The 22,810-nt window shown below is 35.8% G+C and overlaps 1 protein-coding gene across 5 annotated transcripts in view; it reads right to left on the minus strand.

Annotated features, from left to right (window-relative positions):
- CEP350 (centrosomal protein 350) overlaps positions 1 to 22,810 on the minus strand; it is a 157,446-nt gene that overhangs the window by 69,898 nt on the left and 64,738 nt on the right. For 4 of the 5 annotated variants that reach the window (XM_078078102.1, XM_078078103.1, XM_036100002.2 and 1 more), the window contains exons 15-22: positions 22,286 to 22,472; positions 19,671 to 19,891; positions 19,149 to 19,312; positions 15,655 to 15,765; positions 15,067 to 15,207; positions 13,352 to 13,488; positions 12,447 to 12,569; positions 4,274 to 4,443 (exon numbers count right to left, since the gene is read on the minus strand). In XM_078078102.1, coding sequence (XP_077934228.1) covers positions 4,274 to 4,443; positions 12,447 to 12,569; positions 13,352 to 13,488; positions 15,067 to 15,207; positions 15,655 to 15,765; positions 19,149 to 19,312; positions 19,671 to 19,891; positions 22,286 to 22,472 — 1,254 coding nt within the window. The remainder of the gene's footprint in view (positions 1 to 4,273; positions 4,444 to 12,446; positions 12,570 to 13,351; positions 13,489 to 15,066; positions 15,208 to 15,654; positions 15,766 to 19,148; positions 19,313 to 19,670; positions 19,892 to 22,285; positions 22,473 to 22,810) is intronic. The other variant, XM_078078104.1, reaches the window with a different exon arrangement.

Here is a 22,810-nt window from a genome sequence, read left to right on the forward strand (position 1 = left end):
CAGTTGAGAACCATTAATCTGTTTTCCTTCCCTAAAGTTTTGCCTATTCCAGAATGTCATATAAATGGAATCATACACTATGTAGCCTTTTGGGGCTTGCTTCTTTCACTTAGTAAAATTCGCTTAAAATTCATCCATTATGTTGCATGAATCAATAGCCTGTTCCTTTTAATCACTGAATAGTAGTATTCCATTGTACAGATTTACCAGTTTGCTTATCCATTCTCTTCATAAGACATTTGGTGGCTTCCAGTTGAAAAATGATGCTATGAACATTAGTGTATAGGCTTTTGTGAGGACCTAAGTTTTCAACTCATTTGCCTAGGCATGTGATTGCTGGATCATTAGAAGATACTGTGAAAATGTCTTACAAAGTAATTGTACCATTTTGCATTCTCATCAGCAATGAATTCAAGTTCCTGTTGCTCTGCATCCCTGCTGTCACCTCTTTGTTGTCAGCTTTTTGGGTTTTAGCCATTCTAATAGGCATGTTGTAGTATCTCATTGTGATTTTAATTTTCATTTCCCTAACAACACATGATATTGAACACCCTTCCTAAGTCTATTTGCCATTTGTATAGTTTCTTCAGTAAGGTGTCTGTTCAGATCTTATGCACATTTTTTAATAGGGTTGTTGATTTTTTTGTTGTTGAGTCTTAAGAGTCCTTTATATAATTCTGGATATAAGTCCTTTATCCAATATGTGATTAACAAATATTTTTAACAGTCTGTGGCTTCTCTTTTCAATTCTCTTAACAGTGTTTTTCACAGAGCAGTTTTTTAATTTCAACAAAGCATAACTTATCAGTTTTTTCTTTCACAGATTGTACTTCTGGTGTTGTATCTAAGAAGTCACTGCTAAACAAAAGGTGACCTGGATTTTCTTCTCTTTTCTTCTACATACAGGTTTTTAAAATGGTGTAGTTTCTTTGGATCTTGGTTGTCCTGTGAGTTTTAGTTGCCTCAGTCTCTCCAGACTCCCAACTCCACTTATTCCACTCAGGAAGACTACTGGAACTCCATGCCGTGCGGCCTGGAGACTCCCTTCAGGCAGTAAGCTGGAGCAGTCATAGTGCTCACCTCATCTGCTTTTCATATTTCATGAATCAATAGCATTCATTGCCTGATATTCAATGTCTTAAAAAACAGTTATTTCATATGTTTTGTCTGGTATTTGTTTTAGGAGGGAGGGTAAATATGATCCTGTTCCTCCATTGTGGCCAGAAGTAGAAGTCCAAGTAGTTCAGTTTTATACTGTTTAAAGAAGTGAAATATATCAAAAAGTCATGGTTCATGACATTTCAGATTAGTCACTTGACAATGATAAATTTGCAGTTATTGGAGCCAGGCACCATTGCAAACAACTTGAGAACAACATTAAACAAGTCACGGATGATTACTATTTACTCCTTCTGAGACTCAAAGACACTTTCAATAAATAAACTTGTCTTCATTGTTTTAATTACAAGCACTATTATTAAGATAAAATTTTGCAGAGATTAAATTCATCCTATAGGAGAAAATTAACAGGTAATTTCTTTATTGTTTTCCTATATCCTTTATTTATCTCATTATGTAGAAGTTATTATTAAGTCTGATCCTAGAATGAATTTCATTAGTTTTTAATCCAGCAATCCATAAAACATTTTTGAAAACATTCTGAAAAACATTCACCAATCAGTATAAAAATATGAGCATGCCTCTCGATATTTAACACCAATGTATTAGTCTGCATGGGCTACCATAACAGAACACCACAAGCTGCTGACTTAAACAACAGAAATTTATTTCCTCACACTTCTGGAGGGGTTGAATCCAAGATCAAGGTGCTGACAGGGTTGGTTTCTGGTGAGACCGCTCTCCTTGGCTTGCAGGCTGATGTCTTCTGTGTCCTCACAAGACCTTTTCTCTATGCATGTGCACTGCTGAGGTCTTTTCCTCTTCATATAAGGACACAGGTCCTATGGATTAGAGGCCCACCCTTCTGACCTCATTTAACCTTAGTTACCTCCTTAACTTCACTAGAAGTTAGAATTTTACTGTATCAATATTGAGGATATACAATTATTCCACCCTCTCATTCCCCAAAATTGATTCCTTCTTGTACACAAAATACATTCATCTCATCCTAACAGTCCCAAAAGTCTTAACCCATTCCAGCACCAACTACAAGTCTAAAGTATCATCTAAATATCATTTAAATCGGGTATCAGTGAGACTCGAGGTGTGATTCATCCTGAGGCAAAATTCCTTTTTAGATGCACACCTGTGAAACAAGACCAGATATGTGCCTCCAAAATACAATAGTGGGACAGGCATAAAATAGACAATCCCATTCCAAAAGACAGAAATCAGAAAGGGGTGATGGGTCTCAAGCCAGTCCAAGACCTAGCAGGGCAAATTCCATTAGCTCTGAAGGCTGAAGAATGGTCCTCTTTGGAAGGATGTTCTGCCCTCCGGCCCACTGGGGTGGCCTTGCCTTCTCAACCCTGTGTGGTAGCACCATCCCCTCAGCCACTGGCAGTGCTTTGCTCCTGAGGCCATAAGCCAGGGCAACCTGGACAACTGAAACCAAGGAGGTGGCCCCACGCTCTGAAATCAGTGAGGGAGCCTTGCCATCTGGGCTTGTAGGCCTGGGCCTGTGGTGGCGGTGGCTGCCCTGCTGATCTCTGAATCACCCTCGGGGTCATTCTTCCCTTTTTTGGAAGGATAAGGCATGTTCACAGCCTAGCTCTACTGTCTCATCTGGTAGAAGCCCAGAAGTCCAAAAGTTCATCCCATCTCTGTGCTCTTTCGTCCAAATTGGCAGTGCCTCTGCCGGTATAATCCCATCTCTACTATTACTGGCTTCTGCTGAGATGGCTGCTTAGATCCATGGATAATCTTTTTACGGAGTGATTGTCCAGTCACATCCTTGGTGTTCTGTCCACAACATGCTTTTTCATTTTTCACAACATGGATGGCCTGAGAATTTTCCAAATCTTCAAGTTCTGGTTCCTTTTCGTTTAACAATTCCTTCAATTTATCTCTCCTCTCATATTTTACTAAAAGCAATAAGGAGAAACCAAGGCCATGCCTTCAACACTTTGCTCAGAAATCCCCTTGGCTAACTATCCATGTTCATCACTTTTAACTTCCACTTTCCACAAAACACTAGAAACACAGTTCAGCCAAATTCTTTATCAATTTAGAACAAGGACTGACCTTCTTCCAGTTTCCAATAATATATTCCTAATTTCCATCTCCATCAGACTTTATCAGAATCATTTTTAACCATATTTTAATCATTTTAACCATCCATATTCCTGCCAACAGGATCTGCAAGGCATTGGGGGCTTTTTCTAGCATGTACCTCAACACTCTTCTAGTCTCGATTCATTACCCAGTTCTAAAGCCACTTCCACGTATTTGGCATTTGTTATAGGAACACCCTACTTCTGCATAACAAGATCTATATTCATTAGCCAGGTGGTATTAATTAATTACTTCTGGTAACAAGATCTGTATTGTTAATTATTCATTAAATATAGACTACTATACCCATAAATTACATTCATTATAAAATTTACAAACAAATATAAAGGATGAGAACAAAATCATTATTTAAACATCTTCTTTCCCTTTAAAGACTGTCTTGCCCATCCTGCTCTGAAGACTACAGTTCTCTAGGCCATCAATCAAATACACTGCTTAAGAGCCAGTCATTTAAAAAAAATTCTTAAAGGTGTCATTTGTTGCCAAATTCTGTTTTCTTAATTATACTGTCTACTACCCATGATTTGATAAGGATATACCTACGATCTAGAAAGAACTAATGAATTTTAATCTAGTTGCTATATCTAATGTTATCATTATTTATAAGAAATTGCTTATATTGCTTAAAATTTAAAGTTGCTTAAAATTTAAAGTTCTAATAACGTATTCTCTTTTTTATGATTATGTTATATATTGATGATAGGATAAAAGTAATTTTTTTGAATATCTATTTTCCATTCACATGTATGCTCTCCTAGGTTTAGTTTTGCCTCCCCTTAGGATCACGACACACAATCGTGTTTAAAATATTGGCAAGGGTTACTGGCATAATGTATAGCTTTGAAATAGTTTCACCTGGATACACTTAATATCAGATTCAAATACACACACACACACACACACACACACACACACAACCATGTTCTAATTATATTAACTAGCTCAATCACAAATATGTCAAAGGGTTCTGGAAGCCTCCCAAACAAAGAACTGTATATACACACGCAAGGAACGTTACCTTTCTCATCAGGAAGAGATGGCACACTGTCACTTCGTAAAGAATCATCCACAGCAGTCTGAACCTGTTCATCAATAGAACTCTCCATCTTTTCACCATGAAGTTTCCTCTCATTTTCCTTAGAAGATGGAACTGAAGGGCTTTCTTGACGGCTGCTACCACTACTACTTCTGTTTATAGATATTATGGAAACAAACAAAAAAGAAAAAGGGTGATAAAATAAGGTTCATAAATTCAAAGTAAATTCATTTGGCAAGGGGAATGTGCCTCATGATCAAGATATGAAATGATGAAACAAGTAACATAAAACATAAAATGCTAAGTAGACAGAAGTCTGAGAAGAAACTGTTGTAGAAAAGAGGAAGGTTTCACTCTTAAATAGCCATGGTAAGTAAGCACTATTCTCAGGCTACCACTTCCCCTTTTCCTTTCATTTTAAAATCAAAATACTAGGAAAAGGGGCTTCTATTTGGCTGTTTCAACTCCCTTACTTTTCATCAACATCACAACTTATCAAAATCTACTTCAATCCCAACTACTCTACTGGAATTGTCCTTTCAACCTCTACCTAAACTTGAATTCCCAAATCCAATGGATAATTTTTCTGCAACATTATACGGTGTTGATCTCTACCTCCTTCTTTAAAAGCTCCACTAGCTAAAGCAAATGTAGTAAAATGTTAACATCAGGATAAAAAAATATTTAGGAACTCTGTATTATTCTTGCAACATTTCCGTAAGCTTGAAATTAAATCAAAATTAAATGTTAAATAAAAGACTTTCCTTTCTTACACTCCTTGTTCTACTCTCACCTGCTTTTCTATCTCCCGAACCAGTTTTTCTGTTTCTTTTATATTGTTTGAATTTTCCTGGCTTTCCTTAAAATGATGGTGATTCCCAGTGTTTTGTTTCTGGTCTCTTTCTCTTTTATGCTACATACTGTCCCTTGGCAATCTTATGCATCGCTGTAATTTTAACTAGTATCATTTAGATTGAGCCTTAAACCTATACCAACAACTTTTGCCCTTCCCCTGACTTTAAGCCTCAAGTTTCCAAATGCTTAGTGAACTTGTTTTCTCTTTTTTTCTTTTTTCTTTTATTTTTTTTTATTATGTTCAGTTAGCCAACATATAGTACATCATTAGTTTTTGATATAGTGTTCAACGATTCATTAGCTGTGTATAAGGTCAGTGTTTTTCTTCCTCCCCCTTTGCTTTCCTTAGTTTATTCATTCATTTAAATATATATATAGAGAGAGAGCCAATCACAAGCCATGTTTTGAGATCCACTCCATAAGCTATCTCCTCTTCTGAAATGCCCTTCCTTCCCTGTCTTCCTATTTAAGGCTGTTCTGCCTCCTTGATTTAAGACTCAGTTCAAGTATCACTTCTGCAAAGTGCTTGCGGATACCTTCTCCCACTCCCAAGGAAGGTTTGGTCACTTCTCTGTGTTTATACTGTTTTATTTTGTATGCTTCTATGATAGTATTTATCAGAATATTGTGCAATTATTTGTCTGGTTTAATAAACGTTTTGGAAAGTATAAACCATATAATACAGCTATAAGGTAAAAGATATAATGCAGGAGAGAGCAAGTGCTTTGGAGTCAGAAGGATATGGAATTAATCTCAATTATTCCACTTAACAGTTATGTGCCAATGATTCACTAGGTAAACATGTAGTAAACTGTCTACTGTGTGCTAGGTATTTTGCTAAGTTCTGGGGATAGCAGTATAAGATGGTCCTCACTAGGATGGCCATAATAAAAAAGAGAGACAATAACAAATGTTGGGTGAGGATGTAAAAATAATTTTATATTTTTATGGGAATGTGAAGTGGAGCAGCTGTTTTGGAAAAGTTTGGCAATTTTCCAAAAAATTAAACAGAGTTATTATATGACCCAGCAATCCCTCTTCTTTTTTTTTTTTTAATATTTTATTTATTTATTTGACAGAGAAAGAGAGAGAGAGAGAGAACACAAGCAGGGGGAGCAGCAGGCAGAGGGAGAGGGAAAAGCAGGCTCCCTGCTGAGCAGAGAGCCCGATGCGGGGCTCGACCCCAGGACCCCGGGATCATGACCTGAGCCGAAGGCAGACGCGCTTAACCGACTGAGCCACCCAGGCGCCCCCCAGCAATCCCTCTCCTAAGTGTATACCCAAAAGAAATGAAAACCTATGTTCACACAAAAACTTGTACATAAATGTACGTAGCAGCACTATTCATAATAGTCAAAAAGTAGAAGCAATCCAATGTCCATCAACTGACGGTAAATAAAATGTGGGATATCCATGCAAAAGAGTATTATTTGGCCATATAAAGGAATAACATACTAATATGTGATAGATGAACCTTAAAAACATTATGCTAAGTCAAAAAACCAGTCATAAAGGACCATACATTGTATGATGCCATTTATATGAAATGTCCAAAATAGACAAATCCACAGAGAACAGAAATAAAAAGATTAGTAGTTGTCAGAAGATGAACAAGAGAGGGCATAAGAAATGACTGCTAATGGGTAGAGGCCTTTTTTTGGGGGTGATGAAAATGAAGACCTCAAAGAATTTCTAGTGTAGTCCATAACTGAAAAGTAAAGGAACAGGAGATAGAAGGTGGTAAAGGCTCTAACAGTTATATATGGAGTATTATAGGAGAACATAGAAGGGATATCTAAAACAGACTATGGGTAACACTGACTCAGAGGGGAGCAAAAGGAAACTAAATGAAATAGACCACCAAAACAGTAGTCTAGAAAGAAGGTATATCTTGGAAGAGTCCAAGATGGCAGAGGAATAGGAGACCTTAGCTTTATCTGAGCCCAGGAATTTAGCCAGATAGCTACTAAATCATTCTGAACACCTGTGAACTCAACTGGAGATCTAAGAAGATAGCTACAACTCTACAAATAGAAAAGCGACCACTTTCTGCAAGAATGACAAGATGGAAAAACTCACCTCAAAAAAGAACAAGAGGCAGTACTGACTTCCAGGGACCTAATCAATATGGATATAAGTAAGATGTTGGAACTGGTGTTCAGAATAATGATTATAAAGATACGAGCTGGGCTTGAAAGACCATAGAAAACACTAGAGAATCTCTATCTGGAGAAATAAAAAAACTAAAATCTAATCAAGTTGAAATAAAAAAGACTATTAAGGAAATGCAATAAAAAATGGAGGCTCTAACTGCTAGGATAAATTAGGCAGAAGAAAGAATTTGTGATACAGAAGACAAAATGATGGAGAATAAAGAAGCTGAGAAAAAGAGAGATAAACAACTACTGGATCACGAGGGCAGAATTTGAGAGGTAAGGCATACCATAAAGCAAAACAATATTAGAATAATTGGGATCGCAGAAGAAGAGGAAAGGGGGAGGCAGAAAGCATATTGGAGCAAATTACAGGAAAGAACTTCCCTAATCTGGGGAAGGAAACAGGCATTCAAGTCCAGGAGACACAGAGAACCCCCCTCAAAATCAATAAAAATAGGTCAACACCTCAACATATAATAGTGAAACTTGCAAATCTCAGAGACAAAGAGAAAATCCTGAGAGCAGCTCAGAACAAGAGGTCCATTACCTACAAGGGTAGAAACATTAGACTGGAAGCAGACCTATCCACAGAGACCTGGCAGGCCAGAAAGGACTGGCATGATATATTCAGGGTGCTAAATGAGAAAAATATGCAGCCAAGAATACTTTATCCAGCAAGGCTGTCATTCAGAATGGAAGGAGAGATAAAAAGCTTCCAGAACAAACAGAAACTAAAAGAATTTGTGATCACTAAACCAGCCCGCAAGAAATATTAAAGGGGAACCTTTCAGCGAAGAGGGAGCCCAAAAGTAACATAACCAGAAAGGAACAGAGACAATATACAGAAACAGTGATTTTACAGGTAAGACAATGGCACTAAATTTGTATCTTTCAATAGTTACTCTGAATGTAAATGGGCTAAATGCCCCAATCAAAAGACACAGGGTATCAGATTGGCTAAAAAAAGCAAGACCCATCAATATGTTGTCTACAAGAGACTCATTTTAGACCCAAAGACACCTGCAGATTGAAAGTGAGGGGGTGGAAAACCATTTATCATGCTAATGGACATCAAAAGAAAGCTAGGGTAGCAATCCTTATACTGACAAATTAGATTTTAAACCAAAGACTGTAATAAAAGGTGAAGAAGGACACTATATCATAATTAAAGGGTCTATCCAACAAGAAGATCTAACAATTTTAAATATTTATGCCCTTAAAATGGGAGCAGCCAATTAAACTAATTAATAACAAAATTAAAGAAACATATTGATATTAATACAATAATAGTAGGGGACTTTAACACCCCCCTCACTGCAATGGACAGATCATCTAAGCAGAAGATCAACAAGGAAACAAGGGCTGCGAATGACACACTGGACCAGATGGACTTCACAGATAATATTCAGAGCATTCCATCCTAAAGCAAGAGAATACACATTCTTCTGAGCGCACATGGAACATTCTCCAGGATAGATCACATACTGGGTCACAAATCAGGTCTCAACCAGTACCAAAAGATTGGGATCATTCCCTGCATATTTTCAGACCACGATGCTTTGAAACTAGAACTTAATCACAAGAGGAAAGTTGGAAAGAACTCAAATACATGGAGGTTAAAGAGCATCCTACTAAAGAATGAATGGGTCAACCAGGAAATTAAAGAAGAATTTAAAAAATTCATGGAAACAAATGAAAATGAAAACACAACTATTCAAAACCTGTGGGATGCATTCCTGGGCTGCAAGGTTGGTTCAACATCCGCAAATTAATCAATGTGATACACTACATTAATAAAAGAAAGGACGAGAACCATATGATCCTCTCAATAGATGTAGAAAAAGCATTTAATAAAGTACAGCATCTTTTCTTGATTAAAACTCTTCACAGTGTAGGAATAGAGGGAACATAGCTCAATATCATAAAAGCCATCTATGAAAACCCCATAGCAAGTATCATTCTCAGTGCGGAAAAACTGAGAGCTTTTCCCCTAAGGTCACGAACACGGCAGGGATGTCCACTACAATGTTGTTCAACATAGTACTAGAAGTCCTAGCGTCAGCAATCAGACAACAAAAAGAAATAAAAGGCATCCAAATTGGCAAAGAAGAAGTCAAACTCTCACTCTCTGCACATGACATGATACTCTTATGTGGAAAACCCAAAAGACCCACCCCAAAATTGCTAAAACTCATACAGGAATTCAGCAAAGTGGCAGGATATAAAATCAATCCACAGAAATCAGTTGCATTTCTATACACTAAAAATGAGACAGAAGAAAGAGAAATTAAGGAGTCGATCCCATTTACAATTGCACCAAAAACCATAAGATACCCAGGAATAAACCTAACCAAAGAGACAAAGGGTATGTTTTTGGAATACTACAGAACACTCATGAAAGAAATTAAGACACAAAGAAATGGAAAAACCTTCCATGCTCATGGACTGGAAGAATAAATATTCTTAAAATGTCTATGCTACCTAGAGCAATCTAAATATTCAATGCAATCCCTATCAAAAGACCATCAACTTTTTCACAGAGCTGGAATAAATAATCCTAAAATTTGTTTGGAACCAGAAAAGACCCCGAATAGCCAAAGGAATGTTGAAAAGGAAAGCCAAAGCTGGTGGCATCACAATGCCGGACTTCAAGCTAAAACAGACACATAGATCAAGGGAATGGGATAGAGAACCCAGAAATGGACCCTCAACTCTGGTCAACTTATCTTCAACAAAGCAGGAAAGAATATCCAATGGAAAAAAGACAGTCTCTTCAACAAATGGCATTGGGAAAACTGGACAGCCACATGCAGAAGAATGAAACCAGACCATTTCCTTACACCACACACAAAAATAGACTCAAAATGGATGAAAGACCTCAATGTGAGATATCAAAATCCTAGAGGAGAACACTGGTAGCAACCTCTTCGACCTCGGCCGCAGCAACTTCTTCTTGGACACATCACCAAAGGCCAGGGAAGCAAGGGCAAAAATGAACTACTGGGACTTCATCAAGATAAAAAACCTTTGTACAGCAAAGGAAACAGTCAACAAAACCAAATGACAACTGACAGAATGGGAAAAGATATTTGCAAGTGTCTTATCACATAAAGGGCTGGTATCCAAAATCTATAAAGAACTTATCAAACTCAACACCCAAAGAACAAATAATCCAATCAAGAAATGGGCAGAAGACATAAACAGACATTTCTCCAAAGAAGACATACAAATGGCCAACAGACACATGAAAAAATGCTCAACATCACTCAGGATCAGAGAAATTCAAATCAAAACCACAATGAGATACCACCTCACACCAGTCAGAATGGCTAAAATTAACAAGTCAGGAAATGACAGATGTTGGCGAGGATGCGGAGAAAGGGGCACCCTCTTACACTGCTGGTGGGAATGCAAACTGGTGCAGCCACTCTGGAAAACAGTATGGAAGTTCCTCAAAAAGTTGAAAATAGAGCTACCCTATGACCCAGCAATTGCACTACTAGGTATTTACCCCAAAGACACAAATGCGGGGATCCAAAGGGGTACGTGCACTCCGATGTTTATAGCAGCAATGTCCACAATACCCAAACTATGGAAAGGGCCCAGATGTCCATCAACGGATGAATGGATAAAGGAAATGTAGTATATACATACAATGAAACACTACTCAGCCATCAAAAAAAAAAAAAAAAAGAAAGAAATCTTGCCATTTGCAAGGACATGGATGGAACTAGAAGGTATTATGCTAAGTGAAATAAGTCAATCAGAGAAAGACAATTATCATATGATCTCACTCATATGTGGAATTTAAGAAACAAAACAGAGGATCATATGAGAAGAGAGGGAAAAATGAAACAAGATGAAGTCAGAGAGGGATACAAACCATAAGAGACTCTTAAGCATAGAAGACAAACTGAGGGTTGCTGGAGGGGAGGTGGGTGGGGGGATGGGGTCACTAGGTGATGGACATTAAGGAGGGCATGTGATGTAATGAGTACTGGGTATTATACGAGTGATGAATCACTGAACTCTAAATCTGAAATAGTACATTATGTGTTAATTAATTGAATTTAAATTTTAAAAATTGAAGGTATATCATATGTAATGGCACAAAAGAGAGAGAGAGCATGGCTCTTTTATTAGAGAATTACATTAGAGTAGTTATAATTAGTGGAACATGATAAGACGGGAAATGCCAAGAGACAGGGCTGGAGATGGACCAAAGCCTCAATAATAAATGCTCTACTCCACTCAAGTGAGTGGCTCTAAAGGAATACTGAAGGTTTCAAACAGGTAACAAATTGGCTGCAAATTTTAGAAAAATCACTCTAGTTACCAAGTAGTTAGTGAAGAGATTAGGGAATGGTTTGGGAAGAGATTGGGAAAACTATGAGGAATCCCCTGTAGTGACCCAGCTGACGGCCTCAATGAACTAAGGGTCAGTGAAGGTCAAATGAAAGTCACATAGTTCCAGAGATATAGTAGGTACTTAATACCCCACACTAATGTTTTTTAGTCTCATGATTTAATTTTTTAAATGAGGTTTTACTTTGACAATGTAGGTATCCTACCTCTAAGAATGCTGGAAAAGGAGCTTCGAAAATCTTCTAATCCAAGGATAGAACCATAATTGAAAACTACAGATGTTAATACAATGCAAGAACCAATGACAAAGTATTCGATCTTCTTTTATAATTACAACAATTAGTACATACAGTAATGTCAAGAAATATGGATGTTAGCAAAGCAATGCCCAATAAACATTGGCCTTGGAGCCAGATAAACCAAGGTTCAATTCCTTGGTGTGCTACTATCTATGTGACCTTAGGTGAGTTTCTTAGCAACTCCATGAGCCTCTGTTCCCTACTATAAAAAGAGGACAATATCTGTCTTGGAAGGTTGTCGTCAAGATTAAATGCAGGAAAAAGAAATTGACACGGAGCTTATACAAGGCAGGCTCTCAAGGAATGGTAGTTACATTATTACATAGAACAACTATTTTATAAATCAGCTAGTCAAATAGGGGAAAGTCAGAACTTTGAAGGGAAGACACTATTTTATTTAAAGAAATGAGATTAAGAAGTAAAAAAAGAAAGCAATGTCTAAGCCATTTATCACACTTTACTAAATCAAAGTGTTTTCACCTTCGATCATGATTCTTGTATCTTGAAGACTCAGAATAACTATCAAATGAAGGGGAATACTTCTGATGCTTTGAGTCAAGGGTCCCTTCTTTACTCTGAGAGAGTGAAACAGATTGACTTTTCCTGCAAAGAGAATAAAAACTGATTAAACATTTAAAGTCTCTTATAAGAGAAGGATTTTAAATGTCATTTAATATTAATGAGATAAAATCTTGAATAGAAATTATGAAATAGCTATAACAAAGTATTTAAGAAAGACATTCACTCATAGAAAAGAGTATCTTTTGCTTTATGAGAAATAAACACATATCACCCCAAGTATCAATAAACGTGAATAAGGACTTAAATCTATGAATTCGAGACAGTCGAAATGTGATGTAAAAAAATACACACAAACATGATCACAACACCCAGGCTGCCTAAGAAACTAATGACTTTTCATTGTTCCTAGAATAAACTCCAAAATCCGCAAGGTCTGCAATGTCCTACCATAATCTGATCCCTGCGTCATCTCCTACCATTCTCCCCTTTGTTCTCTGCCTCCAGTCACATTCTTCCCTCATTTTCTCTTCCTACTGACCTGCCTATTCTTTATCTAATCACGGACTCCTTTTCATCCATTAGATCTCACCATAAGCTTTCCTTCCACAGGAAAACCTTCTCTGACGTTGCTGTACCCCCAGGCTATTCAAATTCCTTTGTTATATGTCTCAGGGATATATGTTCTTTTCTCTCATAACATTTGTCTCAGTTTGTAAGTGTTCATTCACTTAAGTGAATATCTGATTACAATATCTACCTTCCCCACTACACTGTATGCCCATAACTATATTCCCAGTACCCACAACAGTGCCTGGGACATAGGAGATACTCATTGCATATTAGCTGAACGACTGAATATTAACCTATCCGTTTCAGCTCTGGTCCTCAGCTGTTTCACAAAGTCTGGAGCATGCTGTCGGTGGTGGTCGTATAGCGTTGCCAGGGGAGCTCCTGAAGCAGTGATGGCATCTGAGATATGAGTTCGAGTCAACTCTGCCATCTAAATAAGAACACACACAAGGCAAAAGTAGATGTGAAAAAAAAAAATCACAGAAAACTGAGAAGGAGCACAGTGTCTTCGAAAGATCACTGGATTAAGACCAAGTAAATTCTGCCATTAATAGGTAAAACACTGTGGGCAAGTCATTTAGATTTTTTAAGTCTCAACAGCTTCCTTATAAAAATAAAGGGTTGGATGGACCACAAGATTTCTAAGGTTTCATCTAGCTATAGCAACCTATGAATTAAAGCAAAATCTTCAAGTCATATAATAAGCCATAATAAACCAAAAATAAATCTTAAGAATCAACTGAATTACTACTTCCTATATCTGTTTTCTGACTTAAAATGTGAGGTATTTTCCCTACTCTTCGCCACTACTGCAACTGCTGCATGTATTATTCATTTGGTGTTCATTCAATCACTGCCTTGACAACTTGAAGTGTTTTTGAAATCCTTGCTAATGTTGTCTAAAATTTTCTTAAAAGAATCTACACTTATTTGCACAATCCCATAGTACCCAACCCAGTAGGTTCCTGACTTTTTAATATTAATAACAGAATCATTTCACAAACAATCCTAAATTGTACCAGATAAAATAAACTGAAACTACAGCTATAGATTATGATATTCCATATACAGACAAGAGTAAAACTATTTCTGGCTTTATCCTTGGTATAGTAAAAGACAAGACACTAACATCACTGTAGGTGAAAAGGAATCATCTTCATACAAAGCAGATCAATGGCTTCCTGGGACCGAAGTTGGGGACTGACTGGATAGGGGCATGAAGAAACTTTTTAGTGTTGGAAATACAGTTATCTCTGAACAACATGGGGGTTAGGGGTGCCAATCCACAAGCAGCCGAAATCCGTGGATAACTTCTATTTCCCCCAAAACGGAACTACTAAATAGCCTACTGTTGATTGGAAGCCTTATCCATAACATAAATAGTTGATTAACACATATCTTATACATTTTATGTATTTTACAGTGTATTATTATAATAAAGTAGGCTAGAGAAAAGAAAATGTTATTAAGAAAATCCTAAGGAAGAAAAATTACATTTATAGTACTGTACTGTATTTGTCAAAAAAAATTGAGCACGTAAGCAGACCCTCACAGTTTCAACCCATGTTGTTCAAGATTCAACTGTATTCTATTTCTTGATTATGGTGGTGTTTATAGGGATGGACAGATAGATAAGAAAAGACACAGAAATATGTAGGTAGAGATACGTATATCTGATTAGATACCTATATCTATATATTTGTCAAAACTCAACAAATAATATACTTAAAATGGATATATTTTATTGTCTGTAAATTATACATCAATAAAATCAACACATTTTTAAAAAGCTTACTCAAGGGCAGACATTAAGAGTTCTCCATTTTTTCTGCCTCTGTATCACTCACACGTACAACATACTGCAATAAATGGTGCCTCCTAATTCAATAATGTATGGCTCCCACTGGAAGTCACCAATCAAAAGTACGTATTTGCTAGATGTCAGAAATTCCTAAGACCAAATCTATTCAGACTGACTAAAAAGAAAAGGGTTTCTCAATGGCCTTACTTCACAGATTTGGCGAGCCGCATCTGTGGTGAGGCGAGCAGTGTCTGCTTGGTGAGCGGCTATTTTACAAGTTGCTTCCTGCAGGACCTCAGTTACTTCCCTTTGTGATTTGACCACCTGCTGTATGGATTCTGCATGGACCTGAAAATAAAAGGGAGTAAAAAAGAGAATCTGTTATGTCTCAGTCTCTCCCCACCCCAAGTGTTTCATGGCTCAAATGCCTTGTAAAACAAAACACTTGACTATCATCTGGATTTCATGTCTTAAAATCTAGAGTTTAGAGTCTTAAAATTACTGCTGGAGTTTAATTTTTAATTCCACCATTCATGAACTGATGTTTCTTTAGGCAAGTAACTACTATGTACCTCAGCTTCCACTTCTCTAAATTGGGGATAAATCTTGACTAACTTAACTCACAGGATTGCTACAAGAGTCAAATGACATGAAATTAACCCATAATGGCATAATGTACTAAAGCATTATTGTATCTTTTCTTTTTTACTCCTATATAATTAAAAGAATACTGAAGTGATTTCAAAGATACAAATTTAGATTTAAAAAACCAGTGCCTGCTGCAAACATAAGTACCTGAGCTGCTTTGTTTCGGGTTTCTTCTAACTGTCTCTGACACTCCAAAGCCTCTTGTTCAGCCTTCAATTTCAAAAGGGCCAAGTCTCTTTCGTGGCGTTGCTGCTGTGCCTTCAAAAAAAAAAGAAAAAAAAAAGATCAACTATTAATTCTAAAATACTAAACCATTTTAACACAGTGACGATATTACCCGTAATACTATTTTCCTAATGTAATATTTTTTGAAGCAACCAATTAGAATGTAAAGACAGCAAACTAAATAGTTTATCAAAATATTTAATGACCACCTACCGTGTGTCAAATAATGCAATAGCATAAAAAATTTCCAAGGCATACAGGACTAAGAACTCATACCAAAAAGCTAGTTTTAAAGCAAAAGCTACAGTACCCAACTCTTTAAAAGAGATTAAAATGTCCTATGTGTAAAAATAAAGATAACAGAATTTTAGGATTCCTTTATTTTGGCTTTACAGGAGTAGTTTCATGAAAATATTGCCCCAGAAAAGGTCTCCTTCTCGCCAAGACCCTTTCTTTCCACTATTTCATACAACACTATCAATCAATTTATATTTTTTCACTTCTTCTGGAATAGTGCTAAATACAGATTTTCTAAAGGTGGAAAGGCTGCGTATAAAGTTATGTAATGCCCTGTACAAATCTGGAAGCCCAGAATTATAATGTATCCCTAAAATGGTAGAAAATCTCAGTACTATTTTAGATTTCAAGGTAATGGCCACTACAATGGGGCCAATTTCCCCAATCCAGTGATTTTTTTTTTTTTTTTTTTTTTTTTAAAGATTTTATTTATTTATTTGAGAGAGAGAGAATGAGAGAGAGCACATGAGAGGGGGGAGGGTCAGAGGGAGAAGCAGACTCCCTGCCGAGCAGGGAGCCCGATGCGGGACTTGATCCAGGGACTCCAGGATCATGACCTGAGCTGAAGGCAGTCGCTTAATCAACTGAGCCACCCAGGCGCCCATCCCCAATCCAGTGATTTTTAACCAAGTTGTTACCAGTCCGTCTCCAGTCTCCATCAAGGAGACTTGGAAATGTCTGGGGAGTTTTTGCTGTCATGATGACTGAACAGCATTACTGTTATTTCTTGGGAGAGGTGCAGGAATGCACAACTCCTTGAAAAGTATGGGACAGTTCCACACAAAGAACGGTCTTTAAGTATTTTGGGAAGAACAAATGCAAAACAAAATTGAGAAAAAATTATTTACAACAGCATCATAAGACATAAAAGCTTTAGGAATAAATTTAAAAATGTGTAAGGTCTCTACACTGAAAAATACATTGCAGAGAGAAATATTTTTAAAACCTAAATAGAAAGAGGTATGATGCTCACAAATGAGAAAATGACATACTGTTAAGTTGTAAATTCTCTCCCCAAACTGATTGACAGATTCAATGCCAGTCATACCAAAATCAGTAAAAATAAAAAACCAGGCCTTTTTTTTTTTTTTGTAGAAGTTGACAAACTAATTCTAAAAGTTATATAGAAATGCAAAAACCTAGAATAGCCAAAACCGCCTTGAGAAAGAACAAAGTTGAAATAATTACACCTTGATTTCATGACTCACTCTAAAGACATAGTAAAACAGTATGGCACTGGTGTTAAGGATAGACAAATAGATCAATGGAAAAGAAGAGAGTCCAGAAATAGACCTCCATATAAGTGATTACTTAACTGTTGACAAAGGTGCCAAGGTAATTTAAGTCTTTTTAAGAAAATGGTGACGGAACAACTGAAAATCCAGATGGAGGAAAAGATGAACTTTGGTCCCTCTTCACACTCCATAAGTAACTAGATGGCTCACACAATTAAATATAAAAGCCAAAACTATAAAGTTTTTTAGAAAAACATAAAAGAATATCTTTGTTAAAGTATCTTAACATCTTAGGGTAGGCAAAGATTTCGTAGAAAACAAAAGGCACTACCATAAAAGAAAAAAATTAAAAACTAGATTTCATTAAAATGAAAATATTCTGCACTTAAAAAGATAGTTTAAAAATGAAAAGACAAAAAAATTTTTTAAAAAATTAACAGGCAAGCTAAGGACTGGGAAACAGTATTTGAAATATATCTAAAAAGGACTTGTTTCTAGGATATATAAAGAACTTCTACAACAATAAATAAAAGATATACAACCCTATTATGTGAAATAGGCAAAAAATCTGGACATTCACAAAAGATGATGTAAGAATCGTCAATAAATAAACAAAAAGATTATTAACCTCACCAGTCATAAAAGAAATGCAAATTAAAACCACAATGACATACTATTTCATAGTCACTAGAATGCCTAGAATACCAATGACAGCAAAAATGTGGAGCAACTGGGACTCTCATAGATTGCTGTACGAGTATAAGATAGTACAACAACTTTGGAAAACGGTATAGCAGTTTCATATAAAATTAAGTATATACTTTTACTTGACCCAAGCAATTACACTCCTGGGTATTAAAGCAAGAAAAATGAAAACATATGCTGAATACAGAGTTGTAAAAAATATTCATAACAGGAATATTTTAATAGCCAAAAACTGGAAAAAATACAAATGTACATCAAGAGGAGAAGGGATAAACAAATTATGTTATATTGATCAATGGAATATTACTCAGCAAAAAAGCAACACGAACAAAACAACAGATACAACAACATGGATGAATCTTAAAAACATTATACCACATAAAATAAGCTAAACACAACAAAGTACAAAGTATATTTCCATTTATATGAAGTTCTAGAACAGGCAAAAATAAACTGTGGTGATTAGGAATCAGAATAGTAATTGCCTCTGGGAGAGGGGATTAACTGAAAAGGTCCATGGGTGAACTGTCTGAAGTGACAGAAATGTTCTCTATTTTGATTAGGGTTGTGGTTACATTGATCAAAACTCATCAAACTATGCACTTAAAATCTGTGTATTTTATATGTAAATACTAAGGGTTTTTTGTTGTTTGTTTGTTTTTTTAAAGATAGCAACAGCAACTCCACATTAGAACACTGCTTCTACCTTTACTGGATTTTTGTTAGCTAAGGAAAAGTCCACATTATCCTGGCTTTATTAAATACCTGGATCTCAGAAACTTTTCTTTTTGGTACAAATAAAGCATTAAAAACAAAACAATAAAAACTCAGTCATCTCTGATTTGTCAATGAAAGAAAATATTGAGAACTGCTTGATGAGCTGATTTTTACAGTCATTTAAAAAAAATAAAGAATGAGGAAAATGAAATATTTGAGAGAAAATGGCTGAATTACTGTTCTGCTGTCAAATATTCTATGTTTAACTTTTTTAGTACTCTATATGACAGTTTTCCCCAGGGTTATTTATAGGTGCTATATGGCAAGACTATTTTTTTCTACTTAGCAGGTTAAAGTTTTGTGTGCTGGTTTTTGGTTTTTTACCTCATCATTGAAACTATTTTAAATAGTAAAGAAAAGAGAAAAAACACAGAAAGCTAAAGAAGAAAACTCCAAAAATACCTTTATGATCTGAGCCAGAGATACACTCTCCTGCTGAGCAAGTGATATGCCTCTAACTCTTTCCACATCTGATAGCTGGCGCACTGACTCCTCAATGGCACTCAGGTAACTGAGTTCTGCCGCCATACGATGCTGGAGGCCAGCAGGAGAAAAGCGCTTAGAACCTAGAAGGCATAAGCAACTGTCAAATGTAAAAGAAACGACCTCTCAGATTTTTGAAATTCATTTTTCATTTTAAGAACCAAAAAGAGTTTGCTTTCCATTGCATGAAAGACAGTGACTTAATTAGCACGGTGTCTATTTTCCAGGTGTGTTCTGACTCAGGCTGGCAAAAGGGGAAAAATCACCAATGTTGAATCTGTCATGCTTTTCAATATTTCTTCTCCTGCACAATTTTGAATACTTCAAAAAGTAATCACATTCACTTGATGGGATAACATTTCCCTACAGTTCGACTGAAATAAAACGGATTTTAAGGGACAAAAGTAGTATCTTAAATTACAAGTGCATAGATCTACTTGCCTGGTGTTGAGGCCATCTCTGTAGTTGTTCTGCTGGCAGCAAGGTTCATATCGGTAAAAGGTGCATTAGGCTTAAATCCTGTTATAGATGGAGGCGTTATTACCGAGGATTTAGATCTTTCTAATGAAGTTCCTGGAAGGTCAAACTGCAACAATTTCTGGGAACTTGGAGACAGAGGAGAAGTTGGAGTTTTCTGAGATCTTCCCTTGTCTGATGAGACACTAGAAGTTTTGTTTCATAAAGACGTTAGAGAAAGGAAAACTACTTCAAGAGCCAGCTAAACAATTCATAAGAACATCATGCATTACATTCTTTATTGACATTTAAAAGGCTGTGATTCAGGCATTTAATAATTCAACATAGTTGCCATGTTGAATGAATGACTGAGTATGGCTCTCATTGCTAGACTTACAGTGGTGAATGAGCCAGGCACAAACCCTGCCCAAAATAATAAAATAGAAAAGGAGTCTCAATTAAATTGGCACTTAACTCTTTCTTCTACAACGTACATATATAATGAATCACTTATTACAGTATGAGGCAAAACCTTCTAAAATACATAGACCTCATATAGCAATAAAATTACAGTCATATATAAAAGGTAAGGTCAAGCCTATCATATAAAAAATGTCTTAAAATCTATCTCTGAAAGAGAATAAAGTTATCATTTTGTATTAAAAATTAAGAAATGACAAAATCCACTCTTTTGTTATTCCTCTTAACCCAAAAAGTCACAGCAAAAAATTATTTTCCTACTAACCATCTCTTAAGTACTTTATATGTACTCATTTGTTTTCATCTATCTTTTAATGTTATAGTTCTTTCCTGCACTTTCTAATAAGAAGTAACCTCTCATATAAGCAGTCTGATTATAATAACTCTTAATGTATTTATTTCAATACAAGGCACATGCCTAGCCCCTCTCTGAGAAATTAGACTCATTAAAGTTACTGTTTCTCATAACAAAAAGATGATGCCACGCACTAAACATTCATTTATTGAATAAATTACTTAAAGATACTTCATAAAGCAAGTTAGCCCAGTTAACATATTTTTAACATAGTAAAAGAAGTTTACTTTTAGCTTTAATAAAACCAGGAGATAGTTTTCAAAGATAGACGTTTCTCTTAAATCCAGCATATAAGTATTTGAATAAAAGTAGTCTTGAGAGATACTCACTTGTTTACAGTGACCTTTAATTTACTATTGATGGTTTAGAGAACTACTATTTCTAATAGTCTAACAACCTCATTTATGGAACAGAAAAATAATTTTATTACTTCTGTCTCTTACTAGATTTCCAAGAAAGAATTCCAACACAATATCAAAACCCAAGTACTCTGCCTGAATCTCATCTTGTGGTTTTACAAACTGAATTTGTATTTGCTCTGCAAAGAAGATTCACCTAGACTAGCATTTCCAAAATTATGCTTCCAACGATGTTAATAAATTCTCCAAAAAATAAAAAGGACAGACAAGTAAAGAGCTTGGGGACAGAAAGTGACTATAGCCAAATAAGTAAAGAAAAAAATACGCTAACTATTTTTTTTAAAATGTGAACACCTCTTCATCAAAGCCTTAAATTATAGGTGAGGAAGGTGGTGGGGGAAGTCTATTCTATAGTGTGGGGCATTTATCAAATTTATTTGGCTGTGGATTCTGTTTTAGAAATGTTTAACTTTGCAGATTTTGCCAAATAAATTATCATGAATATCTCTAAGGAAAGGTAAAGTTTTCTGACAAAAAAATTAAAATTCAATTTTAAACATAGCAATGATGGAATTAACAATGTAAGATTTACAACATGAAAGCATTAAAATTGATTATCTGTATGTGACTCTACTAGAAAAAGCAAACAGTTAGTTTTAAAAGAAAAAAATAAATCCATGTCTTCTCATAGCTTAAATTTCCAGAAGGACAAAACTAGTGCAATAGATAAAAAGCCATGCAGACAAAGGAGTAGAAACTGCATATGAAGCAATCACAAAATGTCATATATAAGCCACAGACTCCGTGTATAATACTGTATGATAATTAAAAAGAAGGAAAAAAAAGAGTATGCAAGCTCTCTGTAATCATTATAAGAGTGAGATTTCAAAATCTGCTTGAGTCAACAAATAAGTTGAGGAGAGAAAAGTTCACAGGAAGAAACAGATGAGACAAAAGGATGCTAAGTAGTTGTGTTGAAAGAGTGGATGAACACAGATGAGAAGAAATGTATAGATAAAGGAAATGAGATAGTCTCTGGTAGCCTAGTGAAACACTTCAAATAAAGTTAAGTTCTTGGGAGTTCATCCACAGAGTAGCTGTGAGCTCCCAGGATACCCTAAGGAGAGCAGTTTCTTGGTCAAAGGATTGATTCAAGATAACAACAGTGGCAATGGCATTTAGAATAGAAAGGTGGATTGTGCTACAGGCAAAGTATTCCTGAGAGAGGCTGTAATAGTTTAGGTGAGAGATGACCATATTTTAAAATATAAAGACCCAAACTATGAACAAAACTACCAAGTCTATTCAGAAAATACAGCAATTTATTGAATGGATTCTCTGAACATCAATGATATTATAACTTTAATTAAATATGAATTACAGGTACAAAATATACATTACTTTACCTCATAGAATGCCCAGAAAGATCCTCCAAAATGCTATCAGTGTCAAGAGTCTGCTCATAATCTTTAACAGAAAGTTTGCTACTGGTCCCAGATTTCTTTCCTTGATGAGAGCCACGTTCCGAGCCAGAGTGTACCTTCTCCTCGTCAAGAAGTGAGTTCTGAATATTTCCAGGGAGTGAATCCAGCCCTATAAAGCAAATTTCTTATAAAGCTGATTGCCAATGTCAGAAGCTACTGAGAAATAATTGATACCTATATTTCAAGAAAGTAATAAAATGTACAGATCAGACTTCTTAGAAGTTATTTTTCATATATAAAATAAAGTAGTTCATCCTTCTGCTTCCGTTTAAGAAGAATAAAGTTTCTTCTATTAACAACCCCCACTTGATGTTAAAAAATAAATTGTTCTTAAATAAAATGGTAAAAAACAGACAAGCATATTAAGCAAGAATGAAGTACTGTTCTATCCCTATGAAAAAGTAACCTTTTGAAGACCTTTAAGGATAAAACCCAGAGCTGGGAGAA

The sequence above is a fragment of the Halichoerus grypus genome, chromosome 7, assembly GCF_964656455.1.
Source record: "Halichoerus grypus chromosome 7, mHalGry1.hap1.1, whole genome shotgun sequence".
Lineage (NCBI taxonomy): Eukaryota > Metazoa > Chordata > Mammalia > Carnivora > Phocidae > Halichoerus > Halichoerus grypus.